The sequence below is a fragment of the Peromyscus californicus genome, unplaced genomic scaffold (genome assembly GCF_007827085.1).
Source record: "Peromyscus californicus insignis strain IS unplaced genomic scaffold, ASM782708v3 Scaffold_16__1_contigs__length_79575227, whole genome shotgun sequence".
Taxonomy (NCBI): Eukaryota; Metazoa; Chordata; class Mammalia; order Rodentia; family Cricetidae; genus Peromyscus; species Peromyscus californicus.
In genome coordinates, this window is record NW_026294458.1 from 73555652 (window position 1) to 73576419 (window position 20768).

Here is a 20768-nt window from a genome sequence, read left to right on the forward strand (position 1 = left end):
AGGAAGTTGTGAGCCACCTGATGTGGGTGCTGGGAATCAAACTCAGATCCTCTGAAAGAGCAGCACCCACGCTGTCTCTGAGCCCTCTCCCCAGCCCACATACAATGTTTTAAAATGCATCCATTTTGTTGACATGATGAGTTGCATCTATAAATTTGCATGTGTTGACTCATAATTGCAACCCTGGAAGGGAGCCAACTAACAGTTGTGAATGATCTTTTTGATATGCTGTTATATTCAAATCCTTAGTGTTCTGTTAAGAATTTTTGCATCTACATTCATCAAGAACATTGGTCTATAGTTGCTGCGTCCTTTGATAAGAGGGAAATACTGGCCGGGCGGTGGTGGCGCATGCCTTTAATCCCAGCACTCGGGAGGCAGAGCCAGGCGGATCTCTGTGAGTTCGAGGCCAGCCTGGACTACCAAGTGAGTTCCAGGAAAGGCGCAAAGCTACACAGAGAAACCCTGTCTCGAAAAACCAAAAAAAAAAAAAAAAAAAAAAGAGGGAAATACTGGCCTCATAGAATAATTTTGGGAGGGCTTCCTCTCAATTCCGTGGAATAGTTTTGAGAAGAACTGGTGGTTTTCCTTTTAAACCATAACTCCCTTCTCTTTATGGGGAGATTCTCTGATGGATGATCCTGGGAGATTCCTAACCCAGAGAATTCCGTAACACTTCCCTCTTTCACATTCTAAATTTTCTTTCCCCACCTTCAGCTCCAAACAAGCCCTTTACCACAAAACGGAGGCCCAAGCACTGGTCATGAGTTAGAAAAGCAGAGTCCGAGGATGCAGATTCTTAGCGTCTTCGGGGGAAGTAAGAGACATAAAGTGAGGAAGTCTTTCCCCTGGTAAGAGCTCAGCTGGCCCCCTTTGCTCCCTTCCACAAGCTTCTGGAACCCACGGACATGGGGAGTCAGCACGCTCACGTCCCTGATCCCTCCCTTTAGGGTTTATACTTTCGCTGTAGAACCAGAGATACAGGTGGGTCTATTCCACTCAGGACCAGAGGAGCTCAAGTCTCCTCCATGATGAGGTAAGGTGAGGTAAGGTGAGAATTAGGTACTGACGTATGTGATTGTGATTTAAATAGCGCTGAAACTTGAAGCTGTTCCAGAAAAAAACGCCAAAGTGGCCAGTAAACTCAGTCTTTTCATTAAAATCCACAAAAGCCACAGAAAGGCTATCATTGGCTAGATTCCCGGGCCACCCAAACAGGCTGGGAGGTGGGGAACAAACCCCGCCCAAGCCCAAGGAGGGTAGAGTTGCCTCTGAGGACTTCTGGTCAACTTCTGAAACCGCAGAGAATCAGACCATTTCTTCCACGGATTCAAGAGGCAAGCTGTGGTTCTTTAGCCTTACACCCTGACCTTCCCATCAGGATTGGGGTCCGGGTGCGAATCTAGGAGAAGCGCAAACGCTAGAGGAAGAACCCAAAGATCTTAAGCCAGGGGAAAGGACATAGCTCTCGGGGCCGGCTGGATTTCGCATCAAGCGAAACCTTCGCTTCCCGAGCCCGGAGTGGGGTGTCCTCTCGGAGGGGGCTTGGCAGCCCCTACCCCTCACCCCTGAGCAGCTTCGAGGAAGGGTGTTTCACCATGGCTGAGGCCGAGGAGCCCAAGGAGGTCGCGGAGGTTGCTCCGGGTCCCCAGGGACAACCTGAAGGTGCGAGGATTGAGGGACTAGGAGAACCTGGGACTGCAGACCTGGAGGGGCGGGAGGCGAGCAAAGGAGCTGCAGAGGCGCCCAGGGACCAGGGGGCGGGCGCAGAGGCGACTGCCTCGGGGAAGGAAGAAGGAGGCTGTGGGCAGGACGGAGGGATCGGGGAAGCGCAGGCGCAGGACCCGCCGACTGGCCCGGGAACTGAGACTCCCAGCAGAGCGCAGGGTGAAGTCGAGGCTGCAGAGCGCGACCCGGAGGGCGCCGGGGTCCTGCAGGGAGCGGAGGAGGAGCCGGGCGCCCAGCAGGTGCTAGAGCCGAGCCCCGGGCTAGGCGCGCAGGGTGAGGTCCCTGAGGTCCCTGGGGACGATCGCCAGGAGCCAGAGGACCCCACAACCTCAGAGGCGCGGAAAGAGTTAGAGTCTAGTCTGGAAGCGCAGGGAGGCAGTGCACCAGGGTCGCAGATCAATACAGAAGCCCAGGGACCTGCAGGGGACAGCATGGACACAGAAGCACCCGCAGGAGAGGCACACGGGTCGGAGGGTGAGTCCCAGGGTGGAGGGGAAAGCAGCCCTCAGCCCCAGGCTGAGGCGACTGAGGTCGCAGCCGCAGAGATCGGAGGACAAGACCCCGGGGAGCTGGCGGGAACTCCAGCCACAGACGCCGCCGGGGAAGCGGGAGCCCTGGGAAAAGACGGGTCGGTAGAAGCAGCTACAGAGGAGGCGAGGGTAGACGACGGCGAGAATGGGAAGCAGGGCGGGTTCCAGGAAGAGACCGGGGAGGAGGAGGAGAGGCCAGAACCGGGGTTGGAGGGACGCTGTGAGGAGGGCATCCAGGAGAAGCCCCCCGACGGCAGCCCCGATGAAGAGGAGGCCAAATCCACCGGGCACGCGGAGTCCCAGGGGGAGCTCAGCAACCACCTCGCCGAGGAGCCCAGCGCCCAGGGCGGAGAAGACTCAGAGCGAGTGAATGGCCGCAGGGAGAACGGCCCCGCATCCGAGGTGGAGGACCCAGGACAGGAGCACGACATCACCCTCTTTGTCAAGGTAAATCTCGCGTCCCCGGGCCTAGGACTACACTGTCATTCTAATCTAGGCCGGCGGCGCAGAACCTAAACTGTGCACAAGCGCTTCCATCCACCAGCCGGAAGGGACCCCTAAGAATGCTAGGGTTGTGGATGCAACTCAGCGGTAGAGCATTTGCCTAGCATGTGTGAGGTGCCACTCTCCATCCCCAACACCGCAAGGGTCTGCAGCATGCGCCTGCAGTGAAAGGTCTGGGCCTCAGGGGTTTGGGGGTGGAAGTGTCTGGAAGTCAGGTCTAAGGGTGCTACTAGTGACGCCCCACCGTCCCTCGTCCTGAACCTCCTAACTGGCCCTTCTAGTCCCAAGGTTATTAAAGAATTAGGAAGAAAACAAAAGGTGATCCGCCTTGTTGGTCTTCAAAGGATTTCTGCCAAAGGAGCCTTTAATCCCCGAAGGGAAAAAATGTGAGCAGGTAGGTTCAGTGGAAGAACTCTCAGACTTAACTCCCAGAGGCCCAGGGTTGCCCAACATTTTCAGTGGCAGAGCACATAACGTGTGTTCAGGGGGAGAGGGGGCAGTGGAAAGTCTCTTATGTGCTGTCTCGTTTATTGAACACTCTAAGATGGACTTGAACATCACTCTCTGTGTAGTATTCGAGCCTTTACTCAGGAAGAAAACCATGATTCCGTTTTTTGAAAGAGCCCGTAGACTCACAAGGAGGAAGTTTTGAGTGTAAACAGGCATTTTTTTTTTTTAACAAGGCTTCAAAAAAAAAAAATGGACAAAGTCCAGCAGTGGCTCACACCAAAAGCTTTGTTTAAAAAAAACAACAACAAAAAACAAACAACAAAAAACAAAGTTCTTCCTGGGACCTTTGATCAGACCCCAGGAAGCTGGAGATAATAAGATGAAGAATGTGTTCCTTGTAGAACCCTAATCCTTCAGAAACACTTTCAAGCTTGTAGGAGCCACTTAGGTCTAAACCTCCTTGGCTGAGATTTTAATAAGTAAAAAGAAAAATGTTCCCAGGAGATCAACGTCAGGATTTAACCAAGTGTCTGGATGGCTGAGATCTGCGGTGTTTCTAGACAGTGAGGCTGTTTCCCATGCCCAGCACTGTTTTAAAGACCCAGGAGAGTGCGAAAAGTGATGGGGTCCAACCTGTGAAGGCCCAGCCCCAGGCTGGTCCTGTAGGGAATGGAGTGCAGGAGCTGGGTGATTACAGTCTGGGGGAAATTCTCCATTGTTCTGGTCACATGGGTGTGTGATTCCAGCCAGCCTGCTTGGGTTGCAGTTGCAAAGTGAACGGCAGCTCTGACTGGGTCCTCTGCTTCACTGCTCGACCCTCTTTAATCTGGTATTGTAGACCTTCAAGTAAACCCAACTTCCTGGCCCATTCATAAGCTATACATGCCCTGGTCTGCATCTTCTTTCTCTCTGGCCTTTCCTTAGTATGTGGGTCCCAAGTCGTCACCAACGGCACTTCAATGCTGGCTGTAGGAAAGTACTACGCACCAGGGGAGAACCATATTCCTGGTCCTCCCAGCCTTGAAAATGGGCACATACTTCTGCCAGAGTGGAGTCTCCCCACGATGGCCCTGACCTTGCCTCCACTTGGTTGTCAGCTGCACGCAGGAGATCCCCTGCGGTCCTTATGTCCTCTGTGCCCTTGGCCTCTTCCCTGGACAGACCAAATGCGTCATTACATCTCCAGTGCAGAGGCAGGTGTGGAAGTGACGAGGCTTTGGATGAGGAGCTGGCCAGTGGGTCTGGATCGAATCCTGGCGTTGTCACTTTCTTGATACTCGTTTAATTTCACAACATCACGGTACCTAGCCTCGGAGGTTACCATGCAGTCTGGGGAACAGATCACCTAAAGCCCTTGGAGTTGTGCAAGGCTCTGCACTAGCATAGTGTCAGTGAGTGTGCTCACCGCCGCCTTTGCCCCTCCCTCCAGCTTTCTTCGCTAGGGTGCATTCCACTCCTGCTGTTTTCAAAGGGAAACCCCCTCTAAGTATTGAATTTTCATTTGCTATGAATTAGAGTGTTATGAACACTCAAGCGATGTATCTTTGTGGGTATTGTGGTTGGTATGGGCAAAGGTCAGGGTTGCACTGAAGGTGGGTGGGTGTACATAGGATATGGGTTGGCTGACTCCAGACTCCCTGTCTCTCTTTACTCTTCTTTAAGAAAACAAATAGATCACCGGGAGGTGGTGGCGCACACCTTTAATCCCAGCACTCAGGAGGCAGAGCCAGGCAGATCTGGTCTACAGAGCGAGATCCAGGACAGGCACCAAAACTACACAGAGAAACCCTGTCTCAAAAAAAAAAAAAAAAAAAAAAAAAAAAAAAAAAAAGAAAGAAAAAGAAAAGAAAAGAAAGAAAGAAAACAAGTAGATCTCCCAACAGTGAGGACAGATAGCTTCTGAGGGTCACTTAAGACCTGCCTCACGTTGATAAGGCGCCTTGGTTTCTGCTGATCCTACTAATCATTCTCTCTGGAAAAACAAAGAAAGAACAAAGACACCCAAAAGAACAAAGACATCCAAAGGAAGGACAGCAGAGACCTTTGGTTCAGGATGTCTTCTAGATTGTCACATTGTGTTGGGAAAAACCAGGTCAGAATTACATTTTGTTACCAGCTCGGGCTTATCTAAGTTCTTCCGGGGCCTCCTTGCAGATGGACTCTGTAGTCCCCAGTGACAGGCTGATCAGCTTTGGCAGTGTGGAAAGGCACATGCTCATGGTGGTCCTCCAGGGCCCAGCTGACCTGTAGAGTTCCCTGGCCCAGCTGACCTGTAGAGTTCCTGGAGATGCTCTTTGAAGCCTGGCATTTGGCTACAGCAGTATCCTTCCCAACACTGCACTTGGCCTGCATTCTGTCCACGACCTTTCCCTTTCACTGTTCTTCTTATTTTTCAACAAAGAAATATATTAGAGATGCTATTTTATATATTATATACAATTTTATTTAAATAGAATTGATTATAATATACACTACAAGGGGTCTTAATGACATGGACTAATGATAACCATAGCCTTAAGTCAGCTTATGATTTTGGCCAGCTGGTGGATTGTATTGCTCACCATTATGGGATCTACCACGTTAATAACGTGTCATTTATTCTATTAATATACAAGGATGTATTCTTGTAAAGGAGCTATGGCCATGTGCATCATGTCAGGGCAGATTCCCTTGAGTTTTTGTGTATCAAATTAATGGCTAATCATTAATTGTTAATCTTTTTTTTTCTTCCCTTAAAGAAGAGTTAACTAGGTCACCAAGTTATAGGGTGATCCCCAAATATATTTGGTAAGAGAGATGTTTTTCTTTTTCACTCAGGACTAGGAAAGAACTTCATGAGAGCACATGCTGGGGGTAGGGTGGGGCAGCAATCGAGAATCTAAATACTCACAGTATTTTAACTGCCAAGGAAGGCTGGTTCACAGCAGGGTTTCTTCAAACCCAGCGGGTGTTCTCTGAAGCAGGGTTAGGGATAGGGGAGTCTGAGATAAGGCTTTTCTGACAAATTTTACATGACGTAAAAATCCTCCATAAGTGAATGACCCTGGGCCAGAGTCTAAACATTCTCAGATTTTATTTTCCACAACTCACATTCAACTAGAACACACAGGTATAACTGAGCCCGTGGGTTTGTCTGGATCATCAGATCTGGATTTTAAAAAAAAAAGTGAAACTGAAATCTGATGAAAGTAAAGTAAAACTCAAGGAAGATGTAGCTTCTGGCTATGTGGTCAGAAGTGCGAAAAATAAATAAGCTAATTAAAAGGCTGCCACACAGGGCAACACTGCATGCCTGGCCAGGACTATGCCGGGACCTGCTTCTTAAAGACTGGTCAACCCGTAGGCTGTTGCTCCCTGTGAACATTGGGCAGAGAACATGTTGAGACCTGTTCTGTGGAGCTTGGTCTCTAGGGAACCTCCAGGGGAGATGTTATTTTCTCAACAGTGTGAGTATTGTGTGTTCTGAAGGGAAATGAGCAACACAGCACCCCCACAACTTCAGTCTTCTCACTCATGGTTTTCTGATTTTCTTCTAAAACTGCTTTGAAAATGACAGTGTGACTTAGCAGTGTGGTTTTGCTACCCTTGTACAACTGGACACAGGAACACTGCGGTGGGGTGGAGGAGATGGGTAGCCACACCCGTCAGTCACTAATCTGAATGAGATGGGGCCTCCTCCTTCAGTCCCTCATTCGGTGAGGGTAGGCGAGTGCTCAGGTTTTGATGGTGTCAAGGTGACTAACAGTGAGAAGCAAGGTCTATACACAATCCTAGGTCCCCACAATCCCAGCCCAGTGTCCCTTGGAAGAAGAATAAGGCTGTATTCCCTCTGAGGACATCTTGGCTGCAGGGCTATGGATGCTGGGACTTGGGGTTCAGGCATCTGTTTTTCTGCCCCGCCCTGTGCACACTGCTCCTGTCGCTGAGCCTTATGGGAGCAGTGGTGTCCCTTGCCCTTCAGCACAAGCCCCTCCTCCTCGCTTGAGGTCTCCTAGGGCCCAGATTTCACACAGCCACCTTCCTTGGTGAGGCATGCTCAGCTGCTCTATCTCTAGGAGCATCTGAAACAATCAAGACACAATGTGCTAGATCCTTTAAGTGTCTCACCCTTGCATTTTAGACACATAGATGTGACCTAAGAATTGAAGGACCCTGTAAAAGCCCAGATTCTGGTCCGTGTTTGGGGGTCAGGTGTTATGCAGGGTTTCAGGATTGTCTGTTAACTCAGGATACACAAAGTACTGTATTTGGACACTGGGTTAGCATCAGAGAGCACATTGGTGTATGTTTTAGATGTTATAAACAAAAGACCTGAAGTTACCATAATAGGATACGGGATGCTGTGTTATTTATAAAGCGTAGATGTTCATTTGGTTCACGGTTCTGGAGGATGGGATCAGGATCATGGTATTTGTTTCTGGATGGCTGTGTCATGACATGTCAGAGGTGTCACTGGATGGGACAGCAGGTCTAGCTAAGGTCTCTTTCTGCTTTACCAATGTTGTCATGAGTACCTCACCCTCACGACCTCATAACCCTAACCATCTCCTAAAGTTCCCACCCTCAAATATACCAACATGTGAATCTGGAGACCAAATTCCAGCACTCAAACTTTGGGGGTCACATTGATACTGGAGCAAAAAAGCAAGACCAAGAAGGTTCTCTCTGAGCTTATGATGGTGCACGGAGGATGGATACTCAGCAAAGCTGTATGCTGTGCAGATGGAACAGCTCTGCTGGCCTGGAAGCTGATGTGAAAGATCCAGGAGTTTTTGCTTTCCTCTCTCGGCTCTCAGCACATCATGCAGCACAGGATGACACCCAGTGGATGAGGGTGTGAGGGGAAGGAGGCTTGAGGATGGTGGGTGAGGTGAAGGTGTACAGAGTACCAGGATCTGAAGACACAGCTGTCCCTACTCCAGAGCTACCTATTTAGTTATATTTGGTGAGACACCATCATTTGCTCTTCTGCTCCACTGATAACAGGAGCCCTGATCATCTCCAGGACAAACCCCTCAAGGTTTTCTAAAGTGGCTGGCCTAGATTTGAGCAGCTGCATCTGGCCAGCAAACCCGTGGTGACTGATGCTGAGAAGGCACCAGGAGTCATGTGCTTGGGGGCTCACTTGCAGTTCCAAGGGGCAAAACCAGCTTCCTTTTCTTCTTATACGAGGAACAGGATGCAGCAGTGGGCAGTGCCAGCAAGAGCAGGGCCTGACGCTCTGCGAGCCTTCTCCCTTTGCTGTGGGAAGACTGCCTCTTCCACCTGCATCAGACCTCCCAAGAGGTCTCAGCCTTCTCCTCAGGCCCACTCCTTACTCCTTTGACCTGGAAGTGGATTTCCCCTGTGTCCCGTTGGCTAGAGCTGATTAATGGCCCCTTCTCCCCGAGCCCTTTTCCAGGCACAGGGCGGTGAGGCGGCAAGTTGGTTCAGTATCTGCACATCTGAAACCTAAGACTAGCTATTCACTTCTACGTGGTTGAAAGTATCCAAAGAAGAGTATTTTAGGACCATGAGAAGAGGCGAACTGAGGTTTCATCAGAACCCATAAAGGGTGTCAAAGTCAGCTGTGATTATCCCCAAATGACCTGTTTAGGACTGCTTTTACTCAGTGACGTCAGAGTTGAGCAGTTGTGACGGCAGAGACTCTGTATAACTCAAAGTCTAAAGTACTTGCTGTTGGGTCCCTTAAGAAAATGTTTGCTGGCCTGCAGGAACACCAGCTCTCGGCTGGTGCCTGAGGCAGACATGTTTCCATCTGCACAAAGCTGGGGTTTGGTTCAGATGGAGAAAAGGAACCAGACTGTGGAGAATAAAGGACCCCCAGGTTCTACCAGAGTGAGCAGGACATATATAGGACACTAAGCATCTTAGGTAGTGTTAGAAATGCGTTTTCTCTACAAAGTCCATAGTTTTGATTTCAATAAGGTCAAAATAAAGCACAGATTAAATATGTTCATATGCAAATCACAACAGGAGGTGTGTGTAGTTTACGTGGCTCTTCTGTGAAATGTGCTCTACATTTTTTTTTGAAATGATAAAAATTAGCAAAAGGAAAAACATGAACATAAAACATATAATATAATGAAAAGTGAGTCTTCTTCCATCTCTGGGTATGAGCTTTCCAGCCTTTCTCCCTAGAGATAACCATTAAAGTTCTTTCCAGAGACATCTGTGCATACCAAACGTGTATGCAAATCCCCTCAGTGGATTGCCTATTAATTGCTTTGTAGAGTTATGCCAAGACTTAGAATCCTTGAGCTTCAAACAATGATGTTCAGAATTACTCGGGCACAGGAATTTTGGAGCAGCTTGGATGTGTTGTAGTCAGGATACTGGCTAGCGGGGAAGGATTGAAGGAAGCAGAGAACCTCCTTCTAAGATGGCTGACTCACTTGCTTCCTGGTGGGAGGTTCAACTCTTCACCACATGGGACACCGTGGTGCTGTGTTCTTGTCTTCCAGCCTGCCCCGTGGCTGTCCCTAGAACAGGAATCCAAGGGAAATCAGAGATAAAGCCATAATGCCCTCGATGGTTTCATTTCAAAGGTTACACAGTGTTGTGGCTGAGGCTGTAGCTCAGCTAGTGGACTATCTGCCTGGCATGCTCAAAGCCCCGGGTTTGATCCCTAGCACCACATAAATTGGGTCTGGGAGGTGGAGGCAGAGAATAGAAATTCAAAGTCATCCTCCACTATATACCAAGCATGAGTCCCGCTGGCCACATACAAGATGCTGTCTCAAAAACAAAAAGTATGACATCTATGTTGTTTTGCTCATCAGACTAGAGTTACCAAGCCCATCTGTAGCTAGAGTTTTCCTGCCTGGCCCACAGTCAGAACAAATCTCTCTCACCTGCCAGTCCCACAGCTGCTCAGACCTGACCAAGTAAACACAGAGACTTATATTGCTTACAGACTGTATGGCCGTGGCAGGCTTCTTGCTAACTGTTCTTACAGCTTAAATTAATCCATTTCTATTAATCTATACCTTGCCACATGGCTCGTGGCTTACCGGCATCTTCACATGCTGTTTGTCATTGTGGCGGCTGACCGTGTCTCTCTGACTCAGCCTTCCACTTCCCAGCTTTATTCTCCTCCTTGTCCCGCCTATACTTCCTGCCTAGCCAATGGCCAATCAGCGTTTTATTTATTGACCAATCAGCAACACATTTGCCATACAGAACATCCCACAGCACCCATCCTTCAGAGAGTGGTGTCAAGCGTCACCTTTTAAAGGTGACAAACACCAATTCTAGTTCTATTGTCTCTTAGAGAAACAGGGCAGCAGAAATACATTGCTGGCTTTGTTTCAATATGTCAACGTTTTCTTAGAAACCATCCTTTATGCTTGCCAAAAACGTCTTCGTAGTCTCATGGTGGATGTTCTCTATGATCAATCCTTCACGCATATGTAGGTGTTTTTCTTTCTTGATACACTAACCAGCACTGCACTGAATGTCTTTCCAGTCAGGCAACAATACCCGGAAGTTAAGTTGTTAGGCATGGCATTGCTGGGAGAAAAGGTGTGCATGCCTAGAATGTGACAACCTTTGCTAATTTTCCTCCTCAAAGATGAGTTATGTGAAGTTCCTCTGACGTCCCGTCGGTACTCAACTTTCCCCACGGCCTTCCCCACTCCGGTCGTTATGAAACGCTTTGAGTCCTAAAGGTGGAAAATGATGGTGTTGTCATTGAACTCAGGTTTCTGTTTATGATGCAGCCGGGGGAGGCTGAATCTCCCGCCTCCTGCTTCCTGTGACTGATTGTGTAGGTCCTTTGTCTGATTTTCAAACAGGCTTTGGTCTTATTATTTTCTCCTGGAGGAATCGTTGTCTGTCTTCCTATGTGCTCTGCTTACTTTCATGGGAATGTGTGGACTGTGGACAGGGGTGACCTGATCTCACGGTCATTTCTTGTCATCGGATACTTGGGTATCAGTGTAGGCTACTCCAACATCTCTCACTTCATTTGCTGCAATATTTAAGTGCTCTTTGGTTCATTATACTCCGTACCTTCTTAAATGCCTAGGGGTTCCCTCTCCCACCCTTGATTTCTCCATTTGGTTCTAATTAGCAGGAATATTGGACAAGCAGAGGGGTGGGACTGGGTGATACCCGGAGCCACCCTGCCGAGTGCTTGATGCTTATGCTTTGCTCTTTTTGGGGACACGGGATCCAGCAGCCCAGCAGGGAGAAGTTCACTGCGCATCTTTACCAGTGTCCTGGGCCTTGTCTCCGGCAGGACCCCTATTGCGTCTCAAGCCACAGTAGGATGAGGGGAGGAGATAAGGGGTCAGCGCAGGGCGACTGCTGTTCCCATCCCCGAGTTGAGGCACACACAGTGCTCTGACGTGAATCTGGAGTAATGGTCAAGGTACTGGCTGCATCACAGCCATCAAGGGTGTTGGAGCTTCCTGGAACAAAGGCGTGCTTGGTCTGGCTATGCGGAAAATTAACACTTTTTCTGGTGCCTTTGGTGTCAGGACCTTGGAGGCCAGTTCAAAGAAACCTGGGAAGATGCGATCTTCCGCCCAACTTTGTTTTCTTTGTTTGAGCTCCAACCTGAAGGCCTTCTATTCTGTTCCCATGAATAATCGGACTGCATGAAGTTTTAGGTTGCACTCAATGGCTTCTTGGCAATCATTTAAGTCTCCGAACAGAATACAGCACTTAAGAAAGCTCAAAGGAGGCAGCAATCAGATCTGAGGGGCCATTCTTTGTTCATTGACATTTTAACCAACATATTACGACTCTGAGTTGTAAGTGGTAGCCATGATGGAAGATTTGCTGCAGATCATTGGGGATGCTAAGGTGAGTGCTGTGTATGTAGCTCTTCCTGTCACTGGATGTAAGAACACAACTCCACTGCTCTTAGACATTGCTCTGGTGTGTTCAAGTTAGTCAAGGGCTGAGTCTGTGGACTCTTGTTGTATGGTGGATTAAATCTGACTCATTGCCTGCCTTTTTCTCTCTGCCCCCAGCCCCGCCTATCCTTTCTCTGCCTAGCTATTGGCTGTTCAGCTTTTTATTAGACCAATCAGGTGCCTTAGGCAGCAACACATATTTTCATAATTACACAAATGCAGCATAAAGAAATGTAACACATCCTTGCCTAGTTAAATATTCCACAACATGACTCTGTCTTCCGTGATATGCTGGCCACTGAGAAGTAGGATTTGGTTTACCTCCCTCTGAATCTGATTGGACCCTTTTAACCCACATGGTGACTGGTAGAATATGATGCCTACAATGCTGTTGTTGGTGGTCCAGGTCCAGCCTGGGTGTTTTGTTTTTGTTTTGTTTTTTGGCTTCTTTAAGGAATTGAAACAAATGCTCAAACAGATTGCAAAAGTAGTCATGAAACTATTACAGTGGACCACAAGAGTGAGGGTACACAAGGGCCATGATTATTGTTGGGGCTTCCTTTTCTGGGGTTCAAGAGGATCAAGAGTTTGGTTGCTAAGGGGTGTATCATGGGCGGCTCTCTATTTTGATTAATGATTTTAGATTATGCAAACCTTTACTTACTATCCCTTCCCATGATGCATCTGATGTCCATACTCTGCACATCCAACTATGCATAAGCATAAGATAAATAAACATGAGGCAAATAGAGATTCTCCTAAAAGTTTGCTCAGATAGCACACTTTGTCTTATATTCACACCAGTCTAGGCCGGATTGGCCCAGTGTCTGTAGTTCCCATGTTTGTTTTAGGATGTTTTGAATAGAAATGGGGCATTATCAAGGAGCTGCCGGGGGGAGCAACTTACTTTCACTGTGAAAATCAGATATACATGTAGCTCAGTGCAGGTGTAGATCAGTTCAGGTGGGGTCCTAGGTTGCTAAGGGGTTGCTCGGCACATTGTTCACAGAGAGGTATGTGCATTATGTGCAGGTAAGGGTCTAAGGCTGCCAGATGCATTATTAGGAGGTGATTGTGTGCACAGCCCAAGCCAAGTGTAGCCCCAGGTTGCTGCCCCCATATCTGCCTATCTCAGGGCTAGCTGTTTTTTTACTGTTGAAAGTTGTGTCACTTCTGCTGGTACTCCTGAGGTCACCACACTGGAGAGGCCCCCTTCAGGCAGTCCACTTGATGGTCCCAGCTGAACTCAGCCTTGCCGCTATGTCCACGCGGCACTGAACACCCGTGTGAAGCTACATCATCTTTCCCACCAGTCGTCCATGCACCAGTTGACCACTGAGGGACTGTGTCAATGCCCAGTTGGGTGCAAACGTCACTTGGACAGCTGTGTCTAAACGACCTAACAGGGCTAGTGAGAAGACCCGGAGAGTAAAAAAGAGCTTGCTGTGCGAAGCTGGAAACCTGAGCTGGATGTCTGGATCCCACCAGGTGGCAGGAGAGAACTCCTGAGGAACTGTCTCCAGATTTCCGCATGTGTGCAGTGCATACACAAGTACTATTTCTAAACTATCAGGAGATACAGCAAAACAATCATTTAGACTCCTCATTCACGTGGCAATTGGTGATGGGTACGTGAAAGCTCATGTTTTCTGTAGGCTGGTCAAATATGAGCAGATAAGGAGGTCGGGCCCAGATGAGAGGGCTGGAATGGGCAGGGGCAGTGGTGGGGCGGTGTGCAGAGGGGTGGCTCCCTGTCACAGTCAGCTTTCTATTTGGTTTCTGCATATTTTCCCCTTAGAGTCAGTCTAGGGATTGAAACACCCTGTCACTCAAGGACTTATAGCGGAGGGTGTGTAACAGCGGGCTGCGTTATTAAGCAGGCTTTCAGAACAAGGTGTTCCTTTGTTGAAATAATTCCTTGTGAGAATTTTACAAGGAAATAAGCTTTTCATCTCCATGTAAAAGCTCTGGCTGGTATTGGGCCATATTATTAACTAAGGATTAAAAATAGCCCTGCATTTTCCGAGCTTAATTCACGTAAGGAAAAAAAAATGTCAAGGGACATTTTATTTGTTCACTTACTTTTCATGGCTTGGCTTTACTTGCTGTGACAAGGAACACCAGCATCACTAAGCATTTGGGAGCCGAAAGCTATGTGGTTAGGCAATTAAGCTATGTGGGTCAACTCCTTGATCTCGCTAATAATAAATTAATTGTTACAACAGTTGGCAAGAATAAATACCATACACAGTTTAGAGTACGTTTAGGATTGGGGGGCTGTTTGAAAAGGTAACGTCTGGGTCTCATAGTCTTGAAGTCCAAAGTGTATTTAGGAGTGGAGTAGTGTTGAGTGGAACCAGTTCTGAGTTAAATGGGGAGGGGTCTTTTGTCCTAACAGAGCAGAACTCCTGAGTAACCTGCAGACACATTTGACCAGTAGTGAACAGACGATGCACCTGGCTCCCTACAGGGCTGGTTCACTGTGCAGACTTTTATTTGAGGGGAAAAAACAAACAAACAAAAAAAACTACCTTTTTTTTTTTCTAAAATAAACCTTGCTTACTTAGGACACTTTTCCCCTTTATGGTCTTAAGAGAAGTGTGACCCTTAATATTTGTGTCACGGTATTGTTAAACAGGACAGTCCATAATATTTGTGCGGTGGGATCGTCAATCAGGACGGTGAACAATACCGAGGGTGTAGGGTGGACCTGGGGCCACCACGGCCTTTCCTTTCTCTCCTCCTCGGGTGGCAGGTACCTGCCCATCCAGCTATTAGCTTCCTCTGCAACGAGCCTCATTTCTGCCTGGGTTTGGTTGCTTGTTGCCGTCCTAGCCGGAGCAGACAAGGGACAGAGGGACACAGAGCCAACCGGGGGGTGTCTGTTGCTGTTAGTGAGGGTTCTATCTACCCCACCTCTCTAAAGAAGCCAGAGACATTCCAAGGTGTCTGCAGACTTCTTTCTGTGTCATGCCCCCCTTCTCAACTTCAGGGTGGCCTGCTTGGGTCACCCCAGGAGCTCTATCCTGTTCCTGACCGAGGAAGGGGTAAGACAGTGGAAAGTGCTGGTGCAGACTGTGGAGGAAGGTGCTGAGCCACACAAAGCTATGGTAGAGGGGACCAGGCCGGAGAGGAGGGGCCTTGGTGGGGGGCTCTCAGCAGTAAGGCTGTGGAAGGGCTTGCTCTCAGTCTGGATGAGACTCACAGATAGGAATTCTAGGACTTGATCTGAGAAATCACATTCTGAGGTCTGATGCCAGCATCTCCCCAGAGCCCCGTATTGGTTTCATGGTCCCTGTAAAGGTGTTCTTGTCCCCTCCAACAACGGTGAGTTTAATTGGTGAATGTAGACAGTATGTATAAGTTGTTTCTTTGGACCTTGTCAAAGAAGATAATTCTCTACAGCGTTGTCTCCATGAAAAAAGTCAATACATGGGTTCTACTCATTCCACTCATATTGGATTATAAATCCTCTGCTAATGCTTGTCTCCTAAGAGGCATCCATGGATACTTCTGCATGAGAGTTTAAGCCTGAAGTCCCGATTTTCAGCACTCTAAGCCTATGGAGCACCATACTTGGGTGATTAGCTTTTAGATTTGTTAACTATTAATAAAACCTTTGCTGCCTGCACCAATGGTGTCTCAATAAGCAAATGAGAAGAATGATAAACCTTCCTGTTACTATTCAGCTCATTCACAAGGACAAGTTTGTAGACTGTGTTTGGCTGTGTTTCTCAAACATTCTCCACCATGGGTGGGAGCTCCAGGAGTTCTCAAGGGGACCAGAAACCCGGTCAGGAAAAGAGGAAAGTGTAGATGTAACCGACCGTCTTATTAAATAAGAAACACAGAACCAATGCAAAGAAGAAAGCCAAGAGATCAGATCTAAGAGCCTTACCCGCCTACTGCAGCTAGCCTCTTCAGTCAAGAGACCTCTCCAAAAGAGACCTACTTCCTGTCTGTTTGTCTTTATATAGACTTTCTGTTCTGCCTTCTCATTGGTTGTAAACCCAACCACGTGACTGCCTCGTCACTGCCTGTTTGTACAGACCTCCAGACACACATTGGAGTGTGTGTCTCCAATGCTGGCTGTATCCTTGAACACACAGAGATCTACCTAGCTCTGCCTACCAAGTGCTGGGATTAAAGGCACGCGCCATGAATGCCCAGCTCTGCTATGGCTTGCTATTAGCTCTGACCCCCGGGCAACTTTATTTATTAACGTACAATTAAAATCACATTTCAGTACGAATAAAATACCACCATAGGAAAGTATGTTAAATTCCAGAAGCTGGTGCTCATCTGAGAGGGCTTGCCCTCTCTTCTGGTGCTGCTGTCACTGTCCCCTTGACCTTGAAGATGCGCCACTGCACCGATAGTGCCCAGTGTCTCCGTCCAGAGCCCTCAGAGGCTGGGAAAAGGCACTGAACGGCCGGAACTAGAGTTACAGACCCTTGTGAACCTCCATGTCGGTGCTGGGAACTGAGCTCTGGTCCTCTGGGAGAGCAGCAAGTGCTCTTAAACACTGAGTCATCCCTTCATCCTCTAAAGCTTTATTTTTAAAAATAACGTGTATTTTTAAAATAATGTGGGTCCAAGGGAAGCTTTGCCTTCGCTCTTGTCCCCAAAGCCCCCTTTGTAGCTAGAGTTTTCCTGCCTGGCCCACAGTCAGGACAAATCTCTCTCACCTGCCAGTTCCACAGCCCCTCAGACCCAACCAAGTAAACACAGAGACTTATATTGGTTGCAAACTGTATGGCCGTGGCAGGCTTCTTACTAACTGTTCTTACAGCTTAAATTAATCCATTTCCGTTAATCTATACCTTGCCATGTGGCTCGTGGCTTACTGGCATCTTCACATGCTGCTTGTCATCCTGGCGGCTGGCAGTGTCTCTCTGACTCAGCCTTCCACTTCCCAGCTTTATTCTCCTTTTTGTCCCGCCTATACTTCCTGCCTAGCCAATGGCCAATCAGTGTTTTATTTATTGACCAATCAGCAACACATTTGCCATACAGAACATCCCACAGCACCCCTTCCTTCCTTCCTTCCTTCCTTCCTTCCTTCCTTCCTTCCTTCCTTCCTCCTTCTCCTTCTCCTCCTCCCCCTACTTTGGTTTTTTTGAGACAGGGTTTCTCTGTGTATCCCTGGCTGTCCTGGAACTCACTCTGTAGACCAGGCTGGCCTTGAACTCACAGAGATCCACCTGCTTCTGCCTCCCGAGTCCTGAGATTAAAGGTGTGCGCCACCACCACTGCCTGGCACCCTCTTGGTTTCTTCTCTGTACCTGGTGTGTGTGACTTCAGGTGCCCTTGGAGGTCAGGGCTATGGAATCTCTCTGGGGCTGGAGTTTCAGGTGGTCATGAACTACCCCATGTGGATGCTGAGAAATACATTCAAGTCCTCAGTAGGAACAGCTAAGTGCTCTTAACCTGCTGTCTCCTCAGCCCATCCTTGTTCTGTGAGACAGGGTCTCCCACGGGGACATGTGGCTTTTGGAGTGGGCTAGGGTGGTTAGCCAGGGAACCCCAGGGATTGGTCCCTCTCCACCTCTCCAGCACTGGGTGTACCACTGTGTCTGGCTCTCGTGTGGCTGTTAGGGTTGAACTAGGGTCCTCACACTTGAGTCTTCAGTACTTGATGGACAGCTGCCACCCTAGATCCATACCTTATATTTTCTGAGTAAATTTTCTTTCATTGAACCAGCTTGCAGATGAGACGGGGCAAAACCATGCTCACCTCTGCGCTCCCTTCTTACTATGCCTGTTGGGGGAAGGGAGTCCTCTGGGGCAGGTCCCACAGATGATGGTATTACTGTGGGTTTGGCCAGAGATGGGGTCCGGGCATCCAATGTGCTCAGTTGGTTTAGATGATGTACAAGGCCAGGCAGGACAGGTGGAGGTGTATAGCCCACTATAAAGTTACCAATCCCTAAGACCAACACTCCACCTTGAAATTCCTAGAGAATTCTCATTTTCCGTCTACATGGATGCCTTTATTTTAGCGACACATTGACGTGAACTCTTCCAGAGGTACACAAACAAGAAATTCACTTTTATTCCCATAGGATCTTTCTTTCCAATAACTCAAGGCTTTCTGTGTGGGGTGGGGGGTGGTAAAGTGGGGCAGTTCTTTTGAGGTTCAGAAGGAGAGTCCAGGGTCCCCTTGTCTTCTTTGGTCCAGGGAAAGCTCTGACCCCGCCCCCTCTCCTCCTGGAAGTCCCCTGTTTCCTCTACCTGTACCTGGGTCTCCCTGTAGGGAGAGGGTAGAACTGGGAGGAAGGGCATGGGTTTGCGGCTCTCCAGGTCCTTTTTGGTCTCACACAACTCCAGTGTCATAGACCGACTTTTAAAAAATTTTTCCCACCCTTCTCTCCACCAAGTCCCTCCCTGACACCCCCCCCCCCCTTCCCCTGGATCCACTCCTCCATTTCTCCTTCCATTCTCCAGGCCTCCCAGGGATATCAACCAAACACGGCATATCAAGTTACAGTAAGACTAGGCACATACCCCCATATCAAGGCTGCGTGAGGCAACCCAATAGGAGGAAAAGGGTCCCAAAAGCAGCCAAAAGAGTCAGAGATGTCCCCACTCCCACTGTTAGGAGTCCCCCAAGGACACCAAGCTACACAGCTATAACATATATTCAGAGGACCCCGGTCAGACCCAGACAGGCCCCCTGATGGTCACTTCAGTCTCTGTGAGCCCCTATGAACCTTGATCAGGTGATATTGTGGGGGCCGTGTTCTTGTGGTATCCTTGACCGCTCTGGCTCCTAAGGACGAAGCCTCTCTGACGACCAGTATGCTAGGCCTGGGGCAAACCCACTCTTACAAAGATGCTTCCAGTCCTGAACCCAGCTCCACACACGTTTTTTTGACGGACACCACCCTCATTCACCAGCACAGACTGGGTATGAACATACCCTGTGGTGTGCCCCACGGTGGCTGGGGCCTTCTTCTGGGGGCTGTGGCTGCTGGAGATTTTTTTTCCCTCTGTATTTGCTTCCCTAGGTTTGGTGGAGGCTTTCAGATAACAGCCCGTCTCTGTGTCTCTGTCATTTCCTCGGAGGCCCTGTCATTTCTGATGCCCCCTTTGCACAGCACGAGAGCATTCTCTTCACTACATCTGCCACACAAACACATCGTACAGCATTGTGAGCCGTCCCAGGGCAGCTCTCGCGGGCTCAGGGAGCATTACGGAGGTGAGACCAATTCAGCTTCCTGGTCCCATTAGAAAAGACTCTTACGTTGTTTTCCAAGCCTGTATCTTGTTGAAGGTCCCAGTAGGAACATCTCCAGGGGTGTCCAATCTTCTGATATTGTCACGTGATGTTGACATTCACCTGTAGCATGAATCTTAAAGAGTCTTGTTAATAAAAACAAACCTGGAGCCAGGTATTGGGGTGAATGCTGGAAGATCAGAGAAGCAGAACAAGCCACAGATACCTCACCTTGCCAGTTCCTCAGCTGATCCTGTTTCCTCAGACTGGAAGCTTCTGTGTCCTCATCCCAATGGATCTCAGCTAAATTGTGCTGCTCCAAAGCCTGAATGCTTAACCAGCTAAAAGCTTCTAGTTTCTGGTCCTCACACCTTATCTTTCTGCTTTCTGCCATCACTCCCTGGGATTAAAGGCTCACTTTCTGGGATTAAAGGCATGAGTCACCATGCCTGGCTGTTTCTAATGTGGCCTTGAACTCACAGACATCCAGAGGGATTTCTGCCTCTGGAATGCTAGGATTAAAGGTGTGTGCTACCACTGCCTATCCTCTATGTTTAATATTGTGACTGTTCTCTTCTCTGACCCTAGATAAGTTTATTAGCATGCACAATATTTGGGGGAACACAATACCACCACATTCACCACCCTGTTGGGCTGCGTGCATAGCTATCCTGAAACTCCTGGGTACTGAATGCCATGGTTGGATGTATATTTTTGCTAACAAAAGATACTTCAGGGGGTTGGCATGAGCTGGGTCCTTTTTTGGCCCAACTCCCAGGCTCTGTGGGTGAGAGCACAGCACTGTACGACACCTGCCTGTGCAGCAGCTTCTTGGGTCATCTGATCACATCCGGGGTTACCCCCACATCCATCACAGCTGGGGTTACCCCCACATCCCATCACAGCCGGGTTACCCCCACATCCATCACAGCTGGGGTTACCCCCACATCCCATCACAGCCGGGGTTACCCCCACATCCATCATAGCCAGGGTTACCCCCACACCCCATTCCCCTCTTGGAACAGACTCTGTCTCTCATGTGATTAGTTTCTGCTACTGTATCTCAAAGTATTTGCAAGTTGTTCTGAGCATGAAGTGAGATTTTCCCACTTTCTCTAAATTCTAGTTTCCCAAGACTTTTTGATAAAAAATACCTGGAAATAATGGTGATTCTTGGGAAGTGGACTCACCCGGGTTGTAACCAGGATATGGAACAGATAGGTTTGGAAAACGGCAGCCCTCGCCTCACAGGGTATCAGTGTGTCTATTTGCACGTGGAAGTCAAGGTAACTCACTGCCCGGCCCTGGGCAGCTGTAACTGCTTCGTGGTTCGCAATGAGTTCAGGGCATGGACGCCTAGCATGTCATCCTGCTTGGAAAACGTGTGTCTTGACGTGGTTTGCTCCGTGCCTGGGTTTCAGACAATGATGTCAAGCTGATCCCAGGTCGGGGAACCCTGAAACGGGGTCAGCC

General features: G+C 48.7%; 1 protein-coding gene across 1 annotated transcript in view; it reads left to right on the plus strand.

Annotated features, from left to right (window-relative positions):
• Positions 1-1269: 1269 nt before the first annotated feature.
• Positions 1270-20768, plus strand: part of Clic6 (chloride intracellular channel 6) — a 46538-nt gene continuing 27039 nt past the window's right edge. The window contains exon 1 of the mRNA XM_052739869.1: positions 1270-2705. Coding sequence (XP_052595829.1) covers positions 1599-2705 — 1107 coding nt within the window. The 5' untranslated portion in view covers positions 1270-1598. The remainder of the gene's footprint in view (positions 2706-20768) is intronic.